We start from the raw sequence: 16,132 nt of genomic DNA, 5'->3' as shown, positions 1-16,132 counted from the left end.
CTATTAAAGGCTCTGAGGATTCCTGCAGTCAAACTGCTTAACTAGGTTAAATCAAGTGTTTCTCAAACTTACACGATCGGGGAAGCTTTAAGGTTTTTCACTTCATTGCTGCTAATATCCCAGAAACCAGAGAGCCACAGACGACGTCCTGGAAACACTGCTGTGGATCAGGGAGAGAAGTGGCAGGGTTTCCGGCAGGGCAGTGAATTACACTTTAGAACAGTGCCTCTGTGAGGATCAGACTTTTCTTCCCTGGTTTTGTCAGTTTAGGACATTATACCATATTCTATCCATGGGCTCAAGCCAGAAGAGCAGGAGCAACCTCTGTTGCTGTGATAACCTTTTAAAAATAGCATAAAGAGCAAGTATGGTTCAAAAGATAAACAGCACAGATTTCAGTCTAAAAAGCAAAAATGCCCTCCTTGCTATGGCGCCCTACGCCAGCAGGGACACACTTTCCACAGGGACAGGCGGGCTGGCCGTGTGGTTGACTTTTTGACTCTCTAGCCACCCTAAGTCACAAGAGTGAGCCTGTGGCTTGGGCAGTACGCATTCAGCAGCTCAGTTATATGCTTTGTACTGGCTTACCCGCTTCCTACGTTCCACCCATCACTCAGCTGCATCAGTGCAACTCACAAAGTCTGCACGTCTCTCCCTCTCCCTTGGGGTCCATGCCCTCACCTGTACTCCATCCTACCTGGTCTTCCCCTGCCAGTCATTTCTCTCTCCAGTCCATTCTCCTGATTCTCAGCATAAAGATGCTCCCAAAATCTACATGAAGCCAGTCTGTGGCTGCAAAGTCTTTAAAGGTTTGCACAATGGGAGATCTGTGAAGTCATGCCTGACCAGCCACCAGCCTCCATCCCCACACTCATGCCCTACCTGGTAGCAACTCCCTCACACACTGCAGCCACACGGTTCTTCCTTCTGTTCTTTGAGCATTTCTGGCTTTGTCTGTCCTTAGGGCCTTGCCCTTTGCTATTCCCTCCTCCCAGGTTGCCTGCCTGCCTGTCTTTCCATCTCTCTCTCCTTCCCTCCCTCCCTCGGTTCCTTTCCAACCCCTCCATCGCTGTCAGTAATTTACCGCCCATGCTTGTCTCACATATCTACTTAGATCTTTGGTTGTCAGAGCCCTTGCCACAGTGCCAATTCATCCGTGACTCTGTTCTCTTTGCACTCTGTTCTCTTACTACTTCCTGCAGTTTCTTTTTATGTGTCTATTTTACAATGTCAGTAAGTTCTAAAAGAATACCAAACACATTTAATTTGCTCACCCCTAAATGTGGGAAAATTATCATAGCCACAGAAATGGGCTTAATAATAATTTCTTACATGAATGAAGCAAAATAGGGCATTCTACTTTCATCTCTTGCCTTTTAAAATGTGTTTCTTTTTTAATCTGAGAGAGAAACAGAAACAGATCACCCCCATCTACTGGTTCACTCCCAAATGCGCACAACAGCCCAAAGTGGGCTGGGGCCAAAGCCAGGAGCTTGAAACTCAATCGAGGTCTTCCATGTGTGTGTCAGGAATCCAGTTACTGAGTCATTACCACTGCCTCCCAGGGTCAGGAGCTGGAGTTTGTATGGAACCTAGGCAGGCCCCCAGTGTGGAAGGTCGATGCCTTAACTGCTAGACTGAGTGTTCACCCCCTCAGCTGCCTTTTCCTTCCATGTAACTGTAGCTCCATCCAGGTTTTCCCTTTTTGCTCAGCTGTCAGCCAAAAGACTCATTTGTCCATCTCAGGACCAGAGCTGCAAGGACACATCATATCCCTGTCCTCTTAGGCTGCCCTCAGCACTGCGTTCCTTTTCATTCTCTCTCTCCATTTTTTAAAGATTTGTTTATTTATTTGAAATCCAGAGTTAAAAGGAGGGAGAGGCAGAGGTAGAGAGAAATCTTCCCTCCACTGGTTCACTCCCCAAATGGCCGCAATAGCCAGGGCTGGGCCAGACTGAATCCAGGAGCCAGGAACTACTTCTGGGTTTTTCAAGTGGGTGCAGGGTCCCAAGCACCTGGGCCATCTTCCACTGCTTTCCCAGGTGCATTAGCAGGGAGCTGGATCAGAAGTGGAGCAGCTATGAGTTGAACAGTGCCGATACGGGATGTTGGCACTGCAGGCCGTGGCTTTACCCGTTACGCCACAGTGCTAGCCCCTTCATCTTGTCTTCTGCACCCTGCATTTGATGCCTAATCGTCTATTACCCAGTAACTACTACTTTTCTTTCTTTCTCTCTCTCTTTCTTTCTCTCTCTCTTTCTCTCTTTCTCTCTCTCTCTCTCTCTCTTTCTCTCTTTCTCTCTTTCTTTCTTTCTTTCTTGCCAGGCAGAGTTAGACAGTGAGAGAGAGACAGAGAGAAAGCTCTTCCTTCCGTTGGTTCACCCCCCAAATGGCTGCTATGGCTGCCACGCTGCGCTGATCCGAAGCAAGGAGCCAGGTGCTTCTCCTGGTCCCCATGCAGGTGCAGGGGCCAAGCACTTGGGCCATCCTCCACTGCACTCCCGGGCCACAGCAGAGAGCTGGACTGAAAGAGGAGCAACCAGGACAGAATCCGGCACCCCAACCGGGACTAGAACCCAGGGTACCGGTGCCACAGGCAGAGGATTAGCCTAGTGAACCATGGCACCTGCCTACCCAGTAACTATTTCTGCCATTTTGACTTAGCATCCTCTGTTTACCTATTTTGTCTCGTTAATGATGCCCCAGGGAATACAGGGCCCGGTGCTCCCTGTCCTAAAGCCCCCAGCGTGTCCCTGCCTGAGCAGCTGTGTGGAAGTGAAAGCAGTATCCATCCAGGCTGAGTGGCCCCACTGTAACACCTTGATACCCACCCAGATTTTATTGCCTTCTATTCCTTCTCTCTCTCAAGGCTTCCAGTGTGTTGTCACCACACTGGGAAGGAAAGCTGGGACAAACGCAAGCTCTGAGGTCAGAAATCGTTCGAGGCCAGGGGCTTATCCAGGTTCTGTCAGTTTCTCCTTGGCAAGCACCAGGGGGACAGAAAGTGAAACTGAGTGAGGGACCAAGTGTGCTTTACTGATTCGGCATCTCCCAGAAGACTTCAAAGGTCAGCTTGATCAAGATCTTCAATGTATGGATTTCAAACCTTAATGCCAAGATGACCTCAAGAAATGTCAATCACTCAGTTTCTCATCATTCAATTTTTGGATGACTTAGATTCAAACAGCTTAGTTCAGGAAGTGTCTGAGAGTCAATAATTTCTGTACTTTTAGGTGCAATTTCCAATCTAATAATGTGTGAGATATTGAAAAAGTTCATGGAAAATGCATATTATGGAAATATTACATGATTTCAAGACTTTTTGCAGCAAAATTTATTTCTTTTACTTCTATTTTTAACATAGCCCTTTTGAAGTACTTTCATAAGAGAGATTTCATACCCTAAATGCCAAAGTACTATTTAATTTTATTTTCCTCACAAAAAATACAAGCATTATAAATGCTCTACAATCCTTTCAATGTGCTTAAGGAACTTTGTGCACGCTCCTTGAGGAAGAATGGAGTAGAAAGGTTAAGCCTATAACAATACCATCTTTATTAGCACAGAATTACTCAAGGTCAGTGGACACTTTGACAATTATTATCTCTTTGTAATGAGAGGTAATAAATATAAGAACCTTTAAGATAAAGTCGAAGTTGTCCTCAGTTTGTTGTCTACATTTTGTCAATGGAGGAAGCTGACATACAGAGAAGCTTCACGACATTTCCACGGGCACACCTGTAAGCGGCTGTTAAAGTTCAGGTTTCTGCTCAGAACTCACCTCCCATGAGGCATTGTGGTGGGACACTGCTGTCATTCAGTAAGTTCTAGAGTGGAGCTGTCAACTTGAAATCAGAACACAATTCACAGGGCTCAGTGAAGAATGAAAACTAGGAGTTTCTTGTTTGAAAACAACCTGGACAGGAGCAGACAGGAACTGCAGACCAGTCAAATGCAGCTGGCGCTTCCATGAAGCGGGCGCTGCCTCAGCTGTTGGATGTCTACCGTGTGAGTGGTGGGGCAGCCAGGAGACTGTAGACTCCTCAAAGTGTGGGTGGAATTGCATGCGGTACCACACACGTGTTTCTGTTCCTATTCCATAGCTCTTCTCAGATTCATATTAAGACCCAGTGTTCAAGAGGAATTGAGTCCTGCAGAGCCCCCCATGTCAGGGCATGTGGACGGGGACAGGCATGTTGGTGGTCACCGTGCAGGCTCTTTCGAGAGAGCATCCCTGTGAATAAGGGAGTTTTCTCAAATGCATAGATTTTAACACAAAAATAGGACTGATCAGGTGTCGCTGGGTAGAAATGCACTCAGGAGTGCATCTTCTGGAAAGAGGAACCCAAACATTTAGGTAGCCAGGATGACCCTAACCTTTGTAAACCCCAGAGTGACACCCAAAAATGGGCGATTGTATTTATTCTCACCCCTTGAAGGGAAACTTCACCTCCTCTTCTCTAACCAAAGATCAGCTTTGTTCTTCCTTAGGGTAAGTCTACAATTTTAGTTATTTAATTCCTCCAGTGGCTATAAGGTTTGCCAGCTCGTGCTGATGTATTTTATGGATAACTACAACCCCGTGTTAGAGTCTGTTAATAAGCTTGAACATGTCCTCAGAAGACAAGAGTCCCATAAAGACCACGATCGCAAAAACGGCACGGATGGAACCTTACAGAGCAGGACAGAGCGTAGCCGCAAAAACCTCACCGCCATTTCTAGAAATTTCAGACACAAATAGCCCTCAACACGAGGTTCGTGAACCGCCTGCCAGTGCCTTGCATTTGCATTCGGCACCCTTTGCTCTTTTAGGCTAAACATGGCCTCAATCAGATATCTGAATTAAACTTCCCTACGCCCCAAGCGTCCAGCCTCTCCCCAAACAGCCTCCAACAAGCCGACGAGCACCTTGCACTCGGGTTTCCAGGGCCCCCGGCCGTCCCCACTCTGCCCTCACTCCGTGCACAGTGGGGCAGCTGCACGCTGCTCCCCGAAGAGAGAGAACCTGGCTTGCTCACGCCATCCAGGAAAACGCGCTCACACCCCACCCTCCCCCCAGCCCACAAGAGAAGGCGTGGAAGGACGCCGGCGGGGTTTCTAGGATAAGGTCACACAGGGCTCGTTCTTCACCCACGGCACGCGCCTCGCGGGGAGCCACAGGCGTGGGGCCGTGCGCAGGCTCCCGCACGCCTCTGCTCCCGTTAGCATCCCCGGGCACCTGCCGCTAGCCCCCTCCTCAGGCCAGGGCGCAAACTTCCAACGCTGGGAAGACCCCAGCCCAGGCCAGCCTCCGGCTCGCGACCCCAGCCGGGGCGTGAGGGGCAGGGTCGGGACGCGCGCAGCCCAGGGTGGGGCCAGGCGCGTGCAGAACGTGTTCCAGGTTCCGGGTGCCGGAGCGCTCGGCGCCACACGTGGCTCCGGAATCTGCGCGCGCTCTCCAGGTATAGCCTCGGGGGCCGACGAGGCTCGCAGCGTCCCCAGTTCCCACGGCGCGCCCCTCGCCGCCGCCACCCTCACGGGCGCGCCTCGCGGGCCGGGGGCGCCGCCGGGGGCCGGGGCGCGGCCGCCGCGCCTCTCCTCCCACCCGGCCTCACAGCCACCTTGGTGCTTGGTGGAGGTCCCGCCGGCGCCCGCCCCTCGTCGCGCACACCCAGCCCGAGCCCCCTCCCTCCTGGCCACCCCCGCGCGAGGCGGGGAGCGCGCGTGGGCTCGGCGGGCGTGCGGCGGGGCGGGGGCCCCGGAGTACCTGCGGCTCGGGCTGTGGAGAGCGGTTCACCTCAGGGCGGGCGGTCCGGTCCTTCCCCGGGGCTGCGGGCAGCGCTCCCGCCTCGAGGCAGCCGCTCCGGTCGTGGCGCCTGCGAACCTGACACTCTATATATCCGGCTCCCAGGCTGGGTGTGGGGCGGGAGGAACGCACCCTCCCTCCGACCTTCCCCGCCGCCGGGCGCCGAGCCCGCGGCAGCCTCCGTCCGCGCGGGAGGGGGGCGAGGGGTCCGGAGCCGCTGCAGGCCGCGGGGCGACGGCCTCGAGGGCTGGGCGGCCGCGCGCGGGCCCGCCCCGGGCGCTCATTCATGCAGCGGCGCGACGAGCCCTGCTCACTCCCGGCCGCGTGTGCGCGCGAGCGTGCGATCCGCGGTGCAAGCCGCGCGGGGGCGGACAGGCGCCCCTCTCCGGCCTGGTCTGGAAAACAGCGTCCGCACCTTGCAAAAGGCCGAAGCCCTGGGAGACGCACCTTTCCTCCACCCCCCACTCCCTGGCGGAAGAGGCAGCCCCTGAACCCGGGTTTACCGGGCCGGTCTGCACGGTCCACACTGCACACGCCGTTGCTCCGGGCGCTGGGAGACGCCCCGCATGCCCTGCCGGCGTAGCGCGTTTTCAAGGGTCCTTGTGCGAGGGCGCGGCTGCAGGCGCAAAGTGCTTGAACCCTGGCCCCTGGGCTCTGCCTGGGGTGGAGTGGTGGGCGCGTGGGAGACAGGAGGGCATGGGAGCAGGGATGTGGGCAGCAGGGACCACACGGCCCCCTGGACTGGCCTCACTAATCCGTTTTTTTTTTTCCTTTTTTTGTTAAGGTGTTTCCTGTCTTAGCCTTGTAGCTTTGGGGGGGGGGGTTGTGAGATTTGATTATTGTTAAATTTCCAGTGGCAAAGCTGGAGCAGGTTAAGGTAGACTCCGCAGAGGGTGGACAGCCAGTCCCGGCCCCCAACCCTGGGGTGCTGAAAACCCAGCCAACGCCCACCCGGGGTCCCCTGGCCCTGAGGAAGGCACCCGGTTACAGAAAGAGCTACAAGGGATTGTGGCACTGTCAGCTGCCCGCTTCCTCCTCATAAGGACAGTCCACCTGCTGTTGAAGAATAAAATTTGATTCATAAAAGTCGACGTTCACGTAAAAATCGATCTCCTGTGTGTAAAAATAATCAGACCCATTTAGAATTCTCTGCGACCCGAGCTATGCTGCCATTCAGCGTGTGAAGCACAGTGTAGGCTGAAGGCACTGTGGTTAATTGGCTCTGGGGACTGTCTGAAAGGCAGGCCGAGAAAGCAAGCTGGGAGCAAATGCCCGGTTCTCTGCTGCCCATTTCCGTGTGATAGAAACGATAGTGCCAAACACTGGTGACGAGGGTGGAAGTCATTCACTGATTTTGTTCCAGCTGTTGGGAAAGCAGGAGCCACACATTTCCGAAGCACAAAACAAAGATTTTCATTCTTGGTCTTTTGAGGAAGGATTCCCATCCCTTAGCGGGTCTCCAAAGGAAATAATTTACAAAAAGTAAATCCCGAAGGGACAGTCATACATCAATTATGGAGTTGCTTATAAAGTAGAAAATGAGCATACTTTCAATGCCATGTTCATTGGCGAAATTGATATTGATTGTGAAACCACAATGTTAGCATCTTTTAAAATGCTGTTCTTAATGTGTCTTGTATTGTTTTACTAGGATCTGCGACAGCAAAGGAGGCACGTAACACATTTATTATGTCACGGTTCCGGAGGCTGGGAGCCCAAGATCAGAGCGCCTGCAGGGCTGATTCCTTCCTGAGGCTGATTCTGAGGTGAGAAGAATCTGTTCCAGGATTCTCACCTAGCTTTTGGTGGGTTCTTGGCAATCCCTGGTGTTCCTCGGGTTGTAGAAGTAGAACCCAGCTCTGTGTGGTGTTTTCCGTGTATTCACGTATGTTTCTGAATTTCCCTTTTGTGTGAGAAGGATACCAGTCATGTTGGATCACAGTTCCCCCTGTTACCCCACTAATTCATCTGCAGCAACCCTGTTTCTAAGGAAGGTTCTGGGGTACTGAGGGTGAGGACTTCAGCTGGTGAATATTTGAGGGGAGCACCGTTTAACCTAATGGTAACAGAAAGGCAGCACAGTGTGTCGAATGGTGGTCCCTGAAAGCTGTGTCCCACCACAAATTGTTAGAACCTGTGAGTGTGACCTTGCTTGAAAGAAGTCTGTGCATATATAATTAAGTTATGGATTTGAGAAAATGTAATCCCAGATTATCCAGAGAGGTCTAAATCCAGTGGCCAATACCTCTGTAACAGAGAGGGAAAGACAAGGGAGATGGGAGAGACACACGCACACGAGAGGGGTTGATGTGGAACCAGGCCAATACTGAGTAACATGGAAGGCGGGGAAGACTGGAAGTGCTGACAGCAACCAGGGCCTGGACGAGGCAAGGCAGGATGGTCCAGTGGAGCCCCTGTGCCAGCCTGGCCTTCACCTTCACCGCAGCCTGCTGTTTGAGCCCCTCACTGTGTGGTTGTTCATTATGGCAGCCCTAGGAAACTCATCCAGAGAGTTTGCCTGGGGTGGGACTTATTTTTTATTTATTTTTTCTTGAAAGAGGGCTGTACAACTCAGAACCGTTTCAAGTGGGTGTCTTCATGGAGTTTCCTTAAAATTCTTACCAAACTTTGGAGAGATGGTCAGAGAACAAGATGAGAATTTCATCATGTTGCAAACCAAATTGTGAAATAGGTCCAAACGCAGTTAAAACCGCAACAGGTTCTGATCTTGTACAACAAATTGTTTCCTGAATTTGCACACAGTTTGAACTCACTCACCCGCCATGTGTATGGATTTGAAATGCTCGCTGCTCATGAACAGTGCTGAGAGTGGATTCTCACAGTAACCGACCTCTGCTCTCCAAATCTCAGTCTCTCAGCATTGTTCTGTGGCTCTGCTGTTCCATTGAACCACATAAGGCAAGCCTTTCTTTGTAAATGAGCCAAGAACTTTTTATTTAATATGCAAGATACCTACAAAATATGCCATGCCCTATAAAATTGGAAGTTGTGAATAAATCCAGTGTTCCAAGGGAATGCTATTCTTCCACAGTGCTGTCTGATTTATAAAGTACTTTATCCATTAGCTGGGAGTGTCGTGGAAATGGAGCTTTGATTTTGACCTACATTGGAATCATGAAAATATAGTGTTTTAGAACTAGAAAGCCAGTGGCTTGTACCTTCTATTTCACCTCATAGTGGAAGGGATAGGCCTATTGTTGTGGTTTAAGGTCTCTGTATTAGTTTTCTGTTGCTGCTTGATCAGTTTTCGGAAAAAACAGTTCATTATTGCTAAGTTCTCTAGGTCAGCTGTCCAGGTGTGGTATAACTGTGTCTTCTGCCCACAAGGCAGAAATGAAAGTGTCAGCCCAGGCTGTGATTCTGTGCATGACCCAGGCTCCTCATCGGCTCTAGGCAGAATTTAGTTCCTGGCAGCTATTGGACTGAGGTCCTTGGTTCCTTGGTGGCATTGACCAGGGGACTGGTCCAGTTCTCAGAGGCCGTCTTGTGGTCCTCATCATGTGTCTTCACGGTTGCTCACTTCTTTAAAGCCCACAGGAGAAATGTGCTTTCTCTCTCTAAAGATCTCTGATTATTTTTAAGCGATGACACCCATTTTGGTGAGACCCACTAGGATAATCTCCCTTTGGATGAACTCAACATCAACTAATTTGGAGTCTTCATTTTCATCAAATAACATACAATTGAGAATTGAATCTTGACATATTTGTAGTCACACTCCATCCAAGGGGAAAGGACGTACAGGGCGAGTGACCCAGAGTGTGGCTACCTTGCAGGCCCTGCAGAAGCCCACCTGCTGTCACCTTCCACTTGATGGGGGCTGGCCCCCTTGGAAGTGAAGCCAAGTGATACTTCATGCTTTATTGAGTAGTTTCTTTTCTGTTGTAGGAGGACAGCTATTTTTCATTAAATGAGTGCGTTAAAGCTATATTGGTTAAATTGCACCAATTCCAAGAAGTTTGTTTTGTGAAGAAATGAACATGCTAAAAACATATAATATGAACTTGTTTCTACTAAACCTTTGTCAAGTAAATTTCAATATGTGTGTATATATAGATGAAAACAGGAAAAAGCATGGACATGTATGTACTGGGTTATGAACATGTTACTAATATGGGATAAGCCGGCAACTAGTTTAGGAGCTGCTGAGCTATAGGTGCCTGCAAGGCAGCACCCTCCAACCCATATGTAATTCTGTCCTCCTATTTGTCATTCAATATTTGCTTCACCCAGGACCTCCAGGAAAACACCATCAAGATACATATGTTAGGCCCCCTGTGGAATTTTGTGGAAGTATCATGAAACCCCCAGATGGCTTCATTCCCGCAGAGGCAGCCCCCAGGAACATCACACAAGAGTCCAACAGCTGGGGCTCTGTTCCACCAGAAACCATGACTAGAGGAGGTGCTGGGGTGCTCAGTCCATTTCCCCTCCCCCACACCCCTTTCTCCTCTGTCTCACTGCCTATGAGGGCTATCTCTGTGTGGGGCATCCCATGTATCTTTGTGTGTGTGTGTGTGTGTGTATGTGTGTGTGTCTTAAATAATACTTTATCACTTTGTTCACCTCGTATGTGCCTGTACTTTAAAATGCTTCTCTAGGTACAAAGCAAGAGCCTGGGAAATTAATAACCTACTTCCTTAACTCCTTTACCTGGGAGTTGGGACAGGGAAGTAGTTAATGCAGGTGAGGGAAGTGAGAGAGGGGAATACCACACAAGATGGACAAAGGAAAAGAGAGATTGAAATGTAAACCTGTGTATCATATCATCACATGTGAGCGTATACTCAAAATTATCTTTAAGATATTTAACTATAAAAGAATGCTGGAAATCACCACTCCCTCCTAACAAGGAGCACAGAGCTGAACACAGGGAGAACACAATGCTCTTCTTGGATCCAGCAGGGAAGTGAGGTCCCAAGGCCAGCTCTGCCCTGCAAGTTGGAGAAGGAGAAGCAGCTGCAGGGCATCCCCACCTACCAGAGCAGAAACCTCCGCGGGACAGTGTCAGGGTAGAAAACTCCACACTATAGTAGATGAACTGCCAGAGGCACACACTCCATTGTGGCGGTGGGAGAGGGGGCTTCCATTTTTATGGGCTTTGTCTCAGAGAGCTCCAACAGACTCTCACAAAGAGTATCGAAGAAAAAATCTGTCACCCCTCCAGGAGGAAGAAGGGAAAAGGAACCATTCTGAACCGTACTGGAATATTGCATTCTTCTCCATGAGGTCTGCCTTTGGAGAAATTGTTTTACCAAAGCCTAGCCTGCTGGAGTTTTTTGTTTGTTTGTTTGTTTTTTAAAGATTCACCTATTTACTTGAAAGTCAGATTAACACAGAGAGAGGAGAGACAGAGCAGGAGAAGGAGAGGTCTTTGATCCATTGGTTCACTCCCAAACCAGCCGCAATGGCCAGAGCTGTGCTGATCCGAAGCCAGGAACCCAGAGCTTCCTCCAGGTCTCCCACACTGGTGCAGGGGCCGAAGGATTTGGGCTATCCTCTACTTCCTTCCCAGACCATAGCAGAGAGCTGAATCAGAAGTGGAGCAGCCGTGACTTGAACCGGCGCCCTACCCAACATGCCACAGTGCCGGCCCCACCTCCGAGTCTCCCACGTGGGTGCAGGAGCCCAAGAAGTTGGGCCATCTTCCATTGCTTTCCCAGGCCATAGCAGAGAGCTGGATTGGAAGCGGAGCAGCCAGGACTCAAACCGGTGCCCACATGAGATGCTGGCACTGCAGGCGGCAGCTTTACCTGCTAGCCCCAGTGCTGACCACCGGCTGGTCAGAATCTTCCAGCCTCTGTCCCGCAAAAGGGAGGAAGTGACACTGAGACAGGCAGGAGGAGGTCTTAGCCCAGGAGCACAGGGTCACCAAGACCCAGACCTCATCATAGGTCTGCAGAATGCTTACCCATGCCCCCTGCCTTGAAACTCACAGAAATCAACCAACCAACCAACCACACTGTAGGAGGAGAGTGAACAAGTATCAGAACCAGAATAGGATATGGCAGCAGTGCTGAAATCATCTGATTGATATTTAAAAAAAAATCATGACTGAGTTCCTAGGGCTTTAATGGAAACAGCATCAGATGGATAATATAAGCAGAGATGAAAAGTCTAAGAAAGAATCAGAAAGAAATGTTAGAGATCAGAAATACTAGAACAGAAATGAAGAATGCCTTTGATGGATTCATTAGGAGAGCTGACACAGCTGAGGGGAAGATCTGTGAGCTCAAGGACATGACAGAGAAAATAGAGAGGAAAACATCAAAGACTCGTTGGACCACTGCAAAAAGTGTCAAATATGCACAGTGGAAACACCAAAAGGAGGAGAAAGAGAGAGAAGAACGAAGCAGTGATGACTGGGCATTTTCCCAGATCAGTGTCAGGTGCCAACCAGAGATCCAACAAGCTCAGCGAACAGTCATCAGGACAAACACCGAAAGCAGAAACAAACAGGAAATCGCCATACTTAGATGTATCATATTTACACTTTAGAAAATCAAAGAAAAAAAGGAAAAGAAGCCAGAGAGAAAAAAATGCACCTTATTTACAGAGGAGAAAAATAAGAATTACTTCTGACTTCTCAAAAAAATAGAGCAGAATCAATATTTGAAGTGTTGGAGAATGAAGCCACTATTTCCAGTTCTGTACCTTTTGAAATAATTCTGAAAAGGCAGGAAAAAATAAACACTTTCTCAGACAAACAAAGATTGAGAGACTGTATTGCCAGTAGACTTGCCTTTCATTAAATGTTAAAAGCAGCTCCTCAGGGTGAGGGAAAACAGGTCAGAAACCCAGCTCTGCAAGAAGAAAGGAAGGTCATCAGTAAGTGAATAAGTAAAGGTCAAATGAGAACTTGTCGTTTTCCTTGTTAACTGATCTAAGAGATAACATCATGTGAAAGTAACAGCAGGATAATGAATTTGCTATCTATGCACGTATTTGTGCTTGTGCTTATTTGTGTGTGAAATGAATGATAACAGTGACATAAGGGATGGGAAGGATGAATTAAGAATATTTTGTGAGGCTGGTGCTGTGGCATAGCTGGTAAAGCCACTGCCTGCAGTGGGGGCATCCCGTATGGGCGCCACTTTGAGTCCTGGTTGCTCCACCTCCCATGGAGCTCTCTGCTATGGCCCGGGGAAGCAGTGGAAGATGGCCCAAGTCCCTGGGCCCCTGCACTCCTGACTTCCGTTCAGTGCAGCTCTGGCCATTGCAGCCAGTAGGAGAGTGAACCAGTTGATGGAAACCTCTCTCTCTCTCTACCTCTGCCACTCTGTAACTCTGCCTTTCAAATAAAAAAATAAATATTTTTTAAAAGAATATCTTGTTCTTATAAAATATTTGCACTGTTAAGAAGTACAGTGTTAAAATCAATTTAGATTGAATGAATGTTGCACACTCAACACTCATTTAAAGACACTCAGCAAAACATTTGTGATGCCAGATATATGGGTATCATTCCTCTGTATACCAAGCCATTCTCCAGCAGACAAGTTGTTAAATGCATATGCTATAATGCAACTGAATTCTGACACTGTCCACCTGTAGTGGGAATCAGATCCCATATGTTAGGAGTTCGGTCCCACAACACTGGCCCGATATCAGAAGCCAATTGCAAGTAGCTGGTTATTACCTACACTTCTGGCTGACCAGCTGAAAGTTTGATAAAATAGTAGGAGAAGCTCATAGAGCTCAGGGAAACACTTCACTTATGTTTACTGGTTGAACTTCATTATCCCCGAAAAGGTTTGTGTGTTGTGAGCCTGGTTTCCAGGAAGATGGTATTGAGAGGTGATAGCGTTATGGGCATAAATATCTCAATTTTTGTTCCAAATTCTTGCCCCCACAGAGATAAGAACCCAAAGCAGAGGCATAAGTAGAGTGCACAAGTGAAAGCTGGACTTATTTAAAAGAGAGAGAGAGTGAAAACACACTCACAAGTGAAAGTGGACGGGCAGCTCCACATGGATAGACACCCATCATGAGTGGGCTGGGGAGTTTCTGGAGAGGAGGAGGAGGCCAAAGAAGGTTTCATGAGCATGATCCTGAAGCTCAGTAAGCACAAGGACTTTTTTTTTCCTTACATGTGTCAGTCTCTTTTGAAGTAGGAAGTGGTACTCTAATTAAATATACAAATGGGATGGAGTTGAGCATGTGTGAGGCTTTCTGGGGATTTCATGGCGCCTCCATGTAGGGCTTAACTTCTACTTGGCCATGGTGGTATCTCCTCCTTCCTGGTCCCAGATGAGATACAGGTATATCATGGGGAAGTGGGCATACTGGATTGACAGCTGAAGTGGGTAGAGTTACATGCAGTGCTGTACAGAAGTTATGAAAATATTCTCGCTCAGTTAATCACCGCCTTATCTTGTGTAGTTCCTCCTTTCCAGTAGGATTTTTAAGAGGCGCTGAGGTATTCTGGTGAAAACCTGGTCCATTCTAGCAAGAGGATTGCTGTGAAAGCCAGAGCCTGGCCGCTTCTGGATATCTCAGGGCCCTTATAGTGCTGTTTGGACTTTCAGCTTCCAAAACTGTGAGCTGAATATCATAGCTGGCCGAAACTATTTCATCACAGCCACGGACTAACACAGTTGGTTTATTAGTAAAGGAAATCATAGAGATTATGGTGAATGGCCAGATGAAGAGGCATGTAGTTCTGGGTCTGATAGGGTCTCAGGCACAGAGCTCCAGACTCTTGGAGTTGGGTGCACCACCTACCAGGTATTGGGTGTATTCTGCAACCTGGAAGCAACCCATACCCCATGGCTCTGGAATTTTTAAGGAAGCTTAATCATGAAGGTATGAATGATTATTAACTCTGGGTCCAGCCCCTCTCCCCTCTCCAGAGAATGGGCGGTGCAAGTGCAAGCTCCAAGCATAAGACCGGAAACTAGAAGCTAATGTGAGGAGATTATATACTGTATGATTGATTGCTAGGGCGTAACATTCCGGACATGGTAAAAATTACGGAGATGGTATAAAGGTCACTGGTTACCAGGTGCTGGGGGAGGGAAGGATAGATCTGCACAACCCAGAGAATCCTCCGGGCAGTGAAGCTATTCTGTATGAGACTAGAATGGTGGGTAGATGTCAGTGTTCCCTTGTCCAGTGTGAAATGCAATCAGAGATGGTTATGAAAATGTAGGGCCTCCGACAGTGAGCAAAAGGATGCAACAGCAGGATTCTGAAGGAAGGCTATTGGTAACTTATCTTGTGTTTCGTTCTTCCAAGATAGAGGAATTGCTGCAATACCTAGGAGAAAGCCTTTGTAATATTAACTAGGCGTAAAGGTTATAGGGCCCTGGAAGAAATCTTTACATGTCATGGAACAGAAGCGTCCAGGTGTGACTGCAGTGCAGAGGACAAATCAACATGTGCCTGGTGCCGGGTGTCTCCACAGCCTGAAATCAACAGTGTTCCCTGTGTCCACATGGCACACAGCGTAGCATCTGCCATTGTGGCGAGTGGCTCCAGATGTTGAGTCATGGCTCTGTGCATCTTGACTTGACTCCCATGCAGTATCTGTACCTGTTAGCATGATCTATATGTAATTCCTGTAATCAGAAGTCAGAGTGGAGGATAGGTAGAAAAAATAATGAAACAAGAGGGATTATAAAGGGACCATAGATGCTCTGCCTGAAGTATTAGGGGACCTATTGCTAGAGTCAAGTGCAGCTTGACTAGATTTGACTACTATAGTACAGATATTATAAAACATCTTACAACCTGTTATGTAAAACCTTTCCCAACATTCTGCCTTTAAGTGACAAAATAATGAAATACACATAAGTCGTGACTTTTATATAACTAAACTTGTCAAGGTATCACAATAACTGAATGCCATTATTAGATGTATATGAATGCTCATTTGAAGGGCTAGCAGTATTATGGTGAGTAATGAAATAAAGGTGTTCTAATTCACAAATTATTTCTTACTTATTGACAGAATTGGATTTTCCTTGCCTTTAAGCAAATCGCTAATTATGTTATTAGGACCAAAATAATAGCATAATTTGTATTCTGTTTTCAGTAACAAACGGAATCATTAAATATGTATACTTATATTTAAAAGGGATAGCACTTGCAGTTATTTGTCAAAAACTGTGGATTACATTACATGCAAAATTTGAAAATATAAAGGTATTTTAAAAGTTGTAAATAAAGCAGCTACATTTTCATTTTAATCAAAATTCAAACTTGCAAATTAAATTTCTGAGCATCTAAGTTTTAAATAGAAGTGATTTAGAGCTCATATTTATTGTATTGTTTTTAAAAACCTAACAAATCTCATTAAGAGCTTGTATACAAAGAAAACTACTC

General features: G+C 47.9%; 2 protein-coding genes across 2 annotated transcripts in view; one reads left to right on the top strand and one right to left on the bottom strand.

Moving 5' to 3' along the window:
• FAR2 (fatty acyl-CoA reductase 2) overlaps positions 1-5,884 on the bottom strand; it is a 163,931-nt gene extending 158,047 nt beyond the window's left edge. Inside the window, exon 1 of the mRNA XM_051850370.2 lies at positions 5,747-5,884. The gene's annotated coding sequence lies outside the window, so the exon portion shown is untranslated. The remainder of the gene's footprint in view (positions 1-5,746) is intronic.
• Positions 4,611-16,132, top strand: part of LOC138843661 (uncharacterized) — a 36,580-nt gene continuing 25,058 nt past the window's right edge. The window contains exons 1-3 of the mRNA XM_070048361.1: positions 4,611-4,754; positions 5,102-5,441; positions 7,437-7,551. Of these exons, the coding sequence (XP_069904462.1) occupies positions 4,611-4,754; positions 5,102-5,441; positions 7,437-7,551 (599 nt within the window). The remainder of the gene's footprint in view (positions 4,755-5,101; positions 5,442-7,436; positions 7,552-16,132) is intronic.

The sequence above is a fragment of the Oryctolagus cuniculus genome, chromosome 9 (assembly GCF_964237555.1).
Source record: "Oryctolagus cuniculus chromosome 9, mOryCun1.1, whole genome shotgun sequence".
Lineage (NCBI taxonomy): Eukaryota > Metazoa > Chordata > Mammalia > Lagomorpha > Leporidae > Oryctolagus > Oryctolagus cuniculus.
This window is presented reverse-complemented; position numbering and strand designations above follow the sequence as displayed.